The sequence below is a fragment of the Leishmania panamensis genome (genome assembly GCF_000755165.1).
Source record: "Leishmania panamensis strain MHOM/PA/94/PSC-1 chromosome 29 sequence".
In the NCBI taxonomy this organism is placed as follows: domain Eukaryota; phylum Euglenozoa; class Kinetoplastea; order Trypanosomatida; family Trypanosomatidae; genus Leishmania; species Leishmania panamensis.
This window is the reverse complement of record NC_025875.1, coordinates 426,895-436,985: the sequence shown is the minus strand read 5'-3', so window position 1 is coordinate 436,985 and position 10,091 is coordinate 426,895. Positions and strand designations below refer to the sequence as shown.

The 10,091-nt window shown below is 54.4% G+C and overlaps 1 protein-coding gene across 1 annotated transcript; it reads right to left on the bottom strand.

The window, feature by feature from the left end:
• Positions 1 to 2,444: 2,444 nt before the first annotated feature.
• LPMP_291150 (hypothetical protein) lies at positions 2,445 to 5,840 on the bottom strand (the record flags this gene model as incomplete). Its single annotated transcript, XM_010702421.1, has 1 exon — positions 2,445 to 5,840. One exon carries the CDS (start codon positions 5,838 to 5,840, stop codon positions 2,445 to 2,447), a length of 3,396 nt encoding a protein of 1,131 aa, XP_010700723.1.
• Positions 5,841 to 10,091: the final 4,251 nt, after the last annotated feature.

Here is a 10,091-nt window from a genome sequence, read left to right as displayed (position 1 = left end):
CATATATATATATATATATATATATATATATATATATGTATATGTATAGAACACAAGGACACAAGCCAATCTACGTGAGAAACGTTGAAGAAAAGAAGCAGAGCCACAAAACAAGAAAAGGGAAGTCACATGCCCCACACGTTTGCCTCACATGTGCAGCGGCGGAGAAGAGAGAAGAGCAGTAGAGGTGAGAGAAAGAGAGGCAAGGACGTGGTAGAAGATGACATCGTCAGATGTCGATGGCGAGCTCTGACAGAATGGCAAGAGCACCCAAGTTTTTTAAAGAGGAGGGGGGAGCGGGGCAAAGAAGAGAGAACAGCAGCGTGTCACCTGCAGACTCACAAATGAAAGCAGCGCACTCAGTGTAAAAGTGACAATACACGCGGGAAAGAGAAAACACATCATAGAACAAGAGAGTAAACATGTAAGCCGAGCACCGCAAAGGAAATGCGAAACAGAAGAAAACGATAACCACCACAGAAGGTAAGCGCACAGGCAGACGCCCACTCACCCCAGGTGAAGGTGATGACATGAACATCAGCCGCTATCTCACTTACTTGGCGTAGTGTCATCTCTTGTTTTTTTTTCGTTTTAGGAGCGAATGTATTGTTCACTCCCACGCTATCAAGCGCATGCTTCACGTAGAGACGCATCGGCATTGACATATGCCTCTAAGTACACATGAAATGCCTGCAGTCGAGAACGCGCATGTGCCTGGGCGTAGATGCGTCGTTCGATATTGCAAGGGAGAGAGAGAAGCGAGTGATAAGCTATCCGACACCATCATCCTCGTGAGAGACAGAGACGGGGAGCTTCGAAAGAAAAAAAAAAAGGATACGTGATTCTGCGCAGGCTACCACCTCAATGGGTATGGCTCCGCAACAGAACAACTCACACGAGCTTCATGAGGCGTGCAAGTAACACGCGGCCCTTCTTCTGCTCCCCCCCTCCTCCCCCCTCCCCCCTCTCGTGCGCGATACACCCCTCTCCACTACCCTCCTTGACAAAAAAAAAAAGAGGGAGAGGGAGGGAGGGAGGGGGCAATGGTAAAGGGACAGCGAGAAGGGGGGACGCAGGAAAAGAGGCATCCAAAGACGGGCATGGGTCCAAAGACACACACACACACACACACACAGTCGAACTACCGGAAGAGAGGGTGAGCGAGAACAGCAGAGCGGGAGAGGGTAGAATCCGTGCCTGGTTACTAAGGCCTGGCGTTGTCTTTTGGTGTGGTATTGCTGCCTTCTACAGCTTGAGCCTTAGAAAAGGGGGGGTTCAGAAAATCGGTGTGCACGCCGTCCTGTCTGAACGCCAGCAGAGGGGTGGAAGAAGCACAACGGACAGAACGATAAGGAAGGACTGGGCAGTTGCAGCCGTGTTGCACAGGGAAAGAATAAAACTATCAATAAAAGCTCAAAGCAGTAAAAGTCGTCCGTAGTCGTACTCACGCGCGGCAGGTCTGGCGACACATACAGAGAGAGAGACGTTGTCCACAGAGAAGCGCAAGCGAAAGAAAAACATGAGGCAACGGACATGTTTACGTGCTTCTTCAGTCATGCTGGTGTATCTGACTCACGCGTACGCGTACACGCAAGCAGGCACACTCGCGGTGTCACACGCGAGAGACACGAAAGGAGAAAAGACAAGCGGCATGGGAAGAGAAGGGAGAAACGAGAAAGAGCACAAACAACACACCGCCACAGGATGAGTGGGAAGGCTGATCAGACGAGCTCAGAGATACACGCACATACGCACTCATACACAGAGGGAGAGAGAGAGTAAAGCCGTGAGATGGAAAGATGAAGTAGAAACAGTGAAAAAAACAATTAATATATGGCGTTCGAGACAATTGCGCAGAAAGAGCACAAGTACACCTATGCATCAAGCGCGCTTCGTGTATGAGGACCGAGGTGCACACCCTCTGGCACTGGCACTACATAGCGAGTCCATGCGGCGGAGGGAGGGAGGGAGAGAGAGAGAGAGAGAGGGAGGGAAAGAGGAAGGGGGAGTGGCGAGGCGAGCAATCGGCGTCCTCTGCGAAAAGAAGAAGAATATAGGTGAGTAAAACACACGAAGAAACGGCGTTGAGAGAAACGGTGAGAGGTGAACGAAGAAACAAAGGGGTGAGCGGATCAACGATGCCCGTGCAGAGACCCGAGCACGTACAGGTTGAGGGCAGCGCAAAACGAAAAGGAGAACAACAGCTGCACAACACACAGAAGAACAAAAAACAAAGTCGACCGCGCGCACCGTCCTTGATGAAGTTTGTGTGTGAGCGCTGCAATGTAAACTGCACATGTCTCAGCAAGGGCGAGCGAGAAGTGCGAGAGAAGGAGAGAATACGAGGGGAGCATTGGGCTATAACACAGAAAGAGAAAGAAAGCTTAGGGAGGAGGGGTGAGGGGAACACGAGAGAGGCGGGTGCTACAGACACCATCATCCACTTACCGCTCGTCCGTCCTGAGCATCTTCATCCAGATGCGGCAGTGAAAGATGTGGTTGAGAAACGTGGCCAGCTCGATAAAGCGCACCGGAGTATCGCAGGTGTAGTGCACATAGAGCTTCTGCCCATCCGCCTGGAACTCCACATCCACAAAGCGCATCCACTCCACACGGCAGCTCTGAAACAGGTGCGGTTGCGTGGTCAGATACTGTAGGAAGTCTAGCGTTGACTCCTCAAGGGGAGCCTGCGTGTTGTTATGCACCAGGACCTCGTTGGCGTGGGCTGCACGGTGGATGGAGGAGGCAAGTGCGAATTCCAGGTGTACGACGAGGTGCGCAGCACGTCGCTGAGCATCTGTCATAGCCTCGTACTCGTTGCGCGTCATGGATAGCTTGACAACGCCGGTGTCGATGCCCATATCTCCATCCACGACCACCATCGTACCAGGAGCGTAGTGTTCAGCTGCGACAGCGGTGCTCCTGCGGAAGCGGTGCTGCAGGAGGCACACGTACTTCATCTCCGACTCTCTCAACACGGTAAAGCACCGCCCGTTTCCTTTCCCAGCCTCCAGACCTCGCCGGCGGTTCATCAGGCGGCGAGTGAGGGGTATCATGCGGTTTAGTACGCGGATAGAGCTGTTGCTTCCTGGCCCGATCACGCGTCGGCGGCGTTCCAGCGCATCACGGAAGCAGCCGCTCAAATCCAGATTGCGCCACAAGCGGGCAAGGCAGCTCGTATCGAGATCCGCTAGGGAATCGACAAGCACGTCGTTCTCCGCCGTGTCCATCTCCGCCGGCTGCGGCAGGGGGTACACGCGCGAGCTGCGCAGCCTCCACGCCCACCTCGACGCCGGCTGGTACGCGGAGAGCCTCGTCCTGATGTCTAAGGGAGAAGAGTATGCGCCTGGACGGTGGACCTCTGGTCGCGCCATTGCCGAAGCAGCGGGGTCAGTTAAGACAGCGGCTGCGCTGGAAGCCGCCGAGGTATCCGCGCTACCATATCCTTCAGTCGGAGTTACGACAGCGAGTCCCGATGGCGACTTCAAGTGCGACGCTTCGAGTCCCCCAGATGCAGACGAAACCGAGGACGAAGCAGCGGTGGGCGCGTCAGAGTGCTCGTTGGGGATGCCCACCTTCTTGCCTCTGGTCCATGAAGAGAGGCGCATTTGTTTCGAGCGCGGCTTCGGCACCGGCAGCTTGCTATGCTTCGCATGCACCGGGGCCGTAGCTGTGAGCACAGCCGCTGGTGCTATCTCCGGAGGGATCGTAGGAGCTGGGCCTTCGTCATCGTCATCCACAAATGCTGAGTGACGCTGTAGTATGGAGGAACCATCCGCACATAGAGTCATGGGAACAGCCGCGCTGGGCGCCTCCCTCACACTCAGAAGCGTGCCGACAGCTCCGCTGCGCTCGTGACTGAGCGACGAGTCGCCGTTGGGGCCCACATAATGCCGTACGCACACCTTCTTTGTTGGCAGGCGACGGGTGCTGGGTCGCATGCCGTCGGCGCTGTCACTGCTGCTGGCGTTCGTACGAGCCGAGATGTCGGTCGAGCGAGGGGGCTGCGTGACGCTAGCAGTGGCGTCACCGCGGTCAGAGAAGCCGAGAGCGGCGCGTGCGACGTGGGGGCTAGAGGGCAGCGAGAAGTACGACGTGCTGGTCGTCCCGCTGCTGTCACTCTCGACGGTTGCCTGGGCTTGAGGCAGTACGTTGCGGCTATACGGGTCATGCCGCCATAAGACACCGGGCACTGTCAATACCCGATCCAGAGCATCCTGAGTGGGGGCCTGCACAGCAGCATCAGCGCCTTCCCACACCGACTGGTCAGATGCCTCGGCATCGATATCGCCTACGGTTGGAATTTGTGGAATAGGTGACAGCCTCGCCACCGTCGCCTCCTCAGCAGTCATAATGCTGAGAGAGGCACTGTCGTGACTAGTGCTTCTGACGCCGACTTTCTTTCCTGAGGCCGGTACTTTGGCAAGAACGACGAAGTCGGCGCGTGACAGCGGCTTAAGACCAGCCCTCTGAGCCAAGGCGCGCTGCTTAAGCAGCTGCGAGGATCGGTGCTGCTGTGCCAGGCGTGCATGCACGTCCGCCAGCAGCGCGCTTTCCTCTGGTGAGCAGTACCGCTCTGCCGACTCTGACACAGTACCAGTATCACCGGTGCTCACCCAATGGTTGTGCGGCAAGGCATGAGGTATGAAAGGAGACGCCTGGAGAGGGTACACGGGCATGGGATGCAGCGGGCCCGGCTTCCGCACTGAGACGCAGATGGGCTGGACAGCGTCTGCCGAGCTATAGCCTCCACCCTGGGTAGAAGTTATGAGCAGGCACTGCCCCACAGAGGCCGCGGCATCGGCGCTGCTGATCTGTGCCTTACACGGTGGAATCCCGTAGGCGCGGCCGTCGTACGGTAGGAACTGCGGGGTTCGCGCCGCCCTGGACGCGGGCGAGGTTATGGGTAAGGAGGCTGAGGACGACGACTCCCGCATGCCAGACGGGGATGTGGGACGCACACCAATCACATGTCCATCATTTCCAGCGGATGCGGCTGCGTACGATGGAGGCAGCGCAAACGGGGTCAGAGTGCCAAAGGTCGGCTGGGGCGCGAGTCGTGGCGGCTGCGGCATCACGGCGTAATGCAACCGTCCATCCTGGCTGCTAAGCATCTCCTCCTGCGTGGAGTTTGGCCCCATCGAGAGTGTGGTAGGTGTAATGCCAGTGCTTGCGCAATCGGCGTATGGCCCATAGGCACTGCTGCAGCTATCGCCAACAACGTTGGTGCACGGCATAGGGCAGTACCCGCGGGGCAAATACCACTGAGGGAAGCGCGAACCGCTGAAGCTGACGCTGCTGAGGACGGAGCCGGTAGCCTCGTCCATGTACCCACACCCACTTATACCGGTGATGGAAGTTGTCGGCCCGTACCCCAACACCGGGCTGGCACTACCGACGCTGGCGCTGTACAGCTCTGCCAAAGTCAGCGGCGACTCGGCGTAGCGAGGTTGAGAGGAATAGTAGTAGTAGTCGTTCGCTTGGACCGCGGCCGCGGCGGCGTAGAAGTCGGACTGATATTGCGGCGGCGGTGTGGCTGCCGGGAGCTCAAGGGAGTGGAAAGACGGAGTGTAACTGCCGCCGTAGGCGGTAGCAACGCTCTGAATCACATCGCCAGCATCGCCGCTGTAGGACTGCGCGTAGGCCATCACCAGAGGCTGAAAGATACTGCCACATCCCTGCTGCACCGCAGCGATAACAGCACCGTGCTCTGCAGTATGCATGGTGTCAGCCACACCAAGGCTGCCGCTCATGCTGCTCGCTTGGACCTCCGCTGCGCCATGGCCCTTGTGAATAAATGGGTAGGCGCAGGTGGCTGGACTGAATGAGAGAGTGTGCATGGGGTGAACACGTTGCGGTGCCGGAGGTGGGTCCCCTTGTGCGGCCGTGTAGCGAGAAAGAGCACACCAAGGTGAGCAAGCAAGGGGGAGAGACGATTTCTCTTTTTTTTGCCCGCCAGCTCGATCGTAAGAACGGCAAGGAGACACGCTGCGGGCTGTGGTGGGAGAATCAGACAAAAGAGAACAAGAGAAGAAGTGAAAGGGACAAGAGAGGGGCCACGAGAGGCAAAGAAAGGGGCTCGAGGTACACGAGTGCAGGACGTGCCAGTGCGAAGTAATGAAAGTCTGTGACGGAGGAATAAGAAAAAAAAAAGAAAACTCAGCCAAACGAGAAAAACAGGCTGAAGAGCGCACACACACAAAGAGAGAGAGACGCAAGATCGCGTCGGGTGACGAATCCGATGAAGGTGTGCGCTAAGATGTACTTTGCTGCGTATAACTCCCCGAAGAGAACGAACAAAAAAAAGGGACAAGAGAGAACAACAAGAAGATGCGGAAGAGAAAAGGTACGCACACTTTTATAGTGATGTTTAGATAGGAATACAGAGAGCCGAAAAGCAACAGGAAGCGCACAGGCACGAACGAACGAGAAGCCGTGGCCGTGGCGGTAAAAGTATAACAGGAGATCCTCGTCGCTTTTTTTTCTGTTATAATCGCAGTGATGCTGGAAGCAAACGGCGGATTCGTGAGGAGGAAGGCGGGAAGGGTAGGTGGTGGTGCTGAAGATGGAAGAAAGCACGTGGGCGGAGGTGGGGAAAATGCAAAGAGGAACAGCAAAAGACAAGAGAAAGAAGGGCGGGGAAGGAGAATGGGGAGGCGGGTGAGGAAAAGAGGAAGAGAGAAAAGAAATGCACGAGGGAGCTATTTTAAGAAAAACCGCTGAAACTATAGCGAGAGAGATGAGCTGCAGAGACTGAGCTCACTTCCAACAAAGAAAAGGTAGAGAAAGAGAGCGTGCGCGCGAGGCTGCGCGTGGCGGTATGTGTAGAAAAAGGGGGTTATCTTCTGTGAAACTAAGAGCGCAAACAAGAAGATAAAAACCTCTGCAACTAGATTTTGTTAAGCAACAACTCTTCTTGCCGTCGCCGTGAGGATGTGCGCGTGCCTCGCTCGAGGTGTATCGTCGATGGAGTGAAGGACTGTAAAAAGAAAGTGAGAACGCCCAAACAGCGCAGTGCTTTGCTCCGATAGAGATTGTGAAGAGGTGGTGACGCCTAGCAAAAAAAAAAAAATAAAGGATGTGGAGATGAAAAGGGTGTGCCCAGCGGAATGAATCGAGTGGGGAAAAGATAAGGGTAGATGCTCGTGCCTGTCTTAGCAGAGCAGCAAGTTAAAGAAAGGGGGGTATTATCTGTATCAAGGGTCGACAAAGGTTAAGTCAGGCGAGAGAGACAGAGGAGTTAGGGGAGTGGGCTGCGCAGAAACTAAAAGAGAAAGAAGAAATTCACTGCAAGAAAAAGCTAAGGGCAGTCAAGCACGTGTGCACACACACACACACACACGACGGCGGAAGTACACCTGAACAAAAAAAAAACGCCGATTCGCTTTGAATGACGCATCCACACCACAACCAAAGAATACAACGCAGCACACAGAGGCGCGTGTGCAGAGAGGGCGATGACGCTCAACGACAGAGAAGATAGCAGGGGGGAAAGTGGAAAAGAATTGAGGTGGTAGCAGCACAGCTGGGAGCGGCCTCTCTTCCCTCCACTGGCAATGGAGCAGGAAGGAAGAGCAAAACAAATGCGGTGGTGATGGTGGCGGTGTGCGTTTGTGCGTGAAATCAGCAGCCCCTTGGCGATTTCTCGTTAACGCTCTCAAAACAGAAGCAAAAGAAAAGAGAGGAAAGAAGCGCGGAGACAGAGACGACGGTGTTTGCCTAACACTGAACAGGGGAACACAGAGACACACCTAAACAGGAGAGAGGTGAACGCTATCCTTTTTGCTCGCTCCGGCTCGCACGCGAATAAACCCGACACACAACCGTCAACCGGATTACTCGTAGTAAACCAATAACGAACAGAAAAAGAGAGGGTGTAATGGAGGTAAGCCGGTGTGGCTTTTCAAAGGAGACAACGCTTAAGATGAGAAGGTAGACGTGAGACTTGTGCTCTTCCTGTTCGTTTGCGTCTTTTTCGTTGAATTATTCTGTCTTCTCTCGAGTTGTGACGATGCGTGTGAATGCGTGCTAATCAAGGGCGGCTAGATATACGTGAGCAGCGCAGTGCACAAGCAGAGGCACGCACAAGCACGAGAAGTGTGTGCCACGGAGCTCAAGAGCGGGCAGACAAAGACAAGAAGAAGGGAGAAACTAAAAGGGAATAGAGAGAGGGGGAGGGAGGGAGATGATGATACCCAGACAACGAGGGAGGAGGCGTCTGGACTGGGGAACGGTACGTGGAGAAGTCTCCGGATGTGCGTAGGTAGGTTGGTATACAACGACGAAGGCGTGGGTCCTTATGAGAGAAATGTATCGAGGGTGGTGCAGACACTGCTTGAGCAAGGGCACTTTAATTCTGGCGCCTTTCTGACGTTTGAGCACTAGGATGAGGGCACACACAAAAAAGGCGTGTTGGTGGGGAAGGTGAGATACTTTAGATGTTCCCTGTGATGACACCGGAAACGCTCGACAGGCGTGAAGCTGAGATGGCGAGGAGGTGGGAAAGGGGAAGGAAAATGGGAAGGGGGGGACGCAATAAAAAGCTGAGAGGAGAGAGGGGGGAGATGTATCAGAGAAAGTGGTTTCGATGAGCACGTCTGTACTTCATGAACACAAAAGAAGCAAAAAGAGAATTAGGCTGAGCTCCGAATTTGTTATCAGTCTCGAGCCAACCTCACTACTGTGCTGGCAAGCCTGGTGGGTGTGCGTCTGCGCTTCCGTGGTGCGTGCCAGCTTGTGTGAAATAGGGGCACACAGAAGCACAGAGACGCCGTAGTCGTGAAATCAGAAATGAGAAAAGAAAAAAAAGAGAAAAGAATAGAGACGTCTCGGTAGGCGATAGCAGCCTCCTCTAGCCTTGTTGGCGATGATGGCAAGAGTAGCTCTAACTCTTCTTGAGAAACGGAGAGCTCTCTGTGTGCCAAACCCGAAAATGGTAACCTTCTTCGTTCTCTTACGCAGACTTCTGCTCCTTTCAACTCCAACGTTGCTTCGCCGGTGAGTTTTTCCTTCTCCTTCGGCGAGTGTTAGAGGTATGGCGTGTGGGTCTGTAGGTAACCCTTATCGTAATCCCGCTAAGTCTGCCAGAGGACGTGTCGACGTTTTCCCCTTTCTGCTGTTGTTAGCTGACGCACACACACACACACACACACACACGTGCGCGCGCACACAAGAGAAGAGAGAGGAAACGCACCTATTCCCCCAGGGGAGGTCTGGAATCAGCGAATCAAAACGGCGCAAAGAGTGCCACCAATCAAACAACAAACGATACAAAAACCAAAGAGGGAAATAATAAAATAAAATAAGCGATGACGCTAAGAAAGGGGCGAACCACACACACGCACACACACTTACGCGCACACTACCTTCTATATGTCTGTGTGGATGTATGTATGCACGTACTTTCTTCCTCTGAGTGTTTGGGCTCTTGTTTTTTTTCTGCTTCCAGTGTGAGCTGGGGAGATGCGCGTGCTTCTTGCGCTCTGGTAACGTCGTTGGCTTTGCCAACTCGTCTGTTGTTATTCTTTTCGTCTGTCCCCCCTCCCCTATTCCAGGAGTTGTTACGCTTTGTCGCTGCCCAAATGTTGCCGCAGGATCTCCTTACTCGCTACACAAATTTTCCGCTTTCCTCTGTTTTCTTCTTCCCCCCTTTGTGCGATCTGCTGGAGTCCTACCCAAGTCGGGTGCCAACAAAGAGAGAGAGAGACGGTGAACAAGCGAGTCCGAGGGGAGAGTCAGACACCGTGGTCAGACCTAAAGGAAAGGGGGGGTGAGGGAGAATAGTTAACAAAGAAAGAGAGCAGAAAGGAAAGATGTGAAGAGATGGTGAGCACAGCCAAGGAAAATGGGGGTGAAGAGGGAGTTAGGGAGGGAAAGGTGGGGTGTAGCAGACAGAAAGAACCGAAAAAAAGCCCACAGAATCAGGGCTACCAGAGGCGACCGTGAGCACAGAGAGGGAGGGGAGAGGGGAGAGGGGGGGCACGTGGAGGCGGACTGTGCAAAAGCGAGCGAGAGAAGAGTCCGAATGGCCTTAAAAGCTACAAGACGGAGACGTCACGTCGCTACAGCAGACACAATGCAAAGTACCTGAG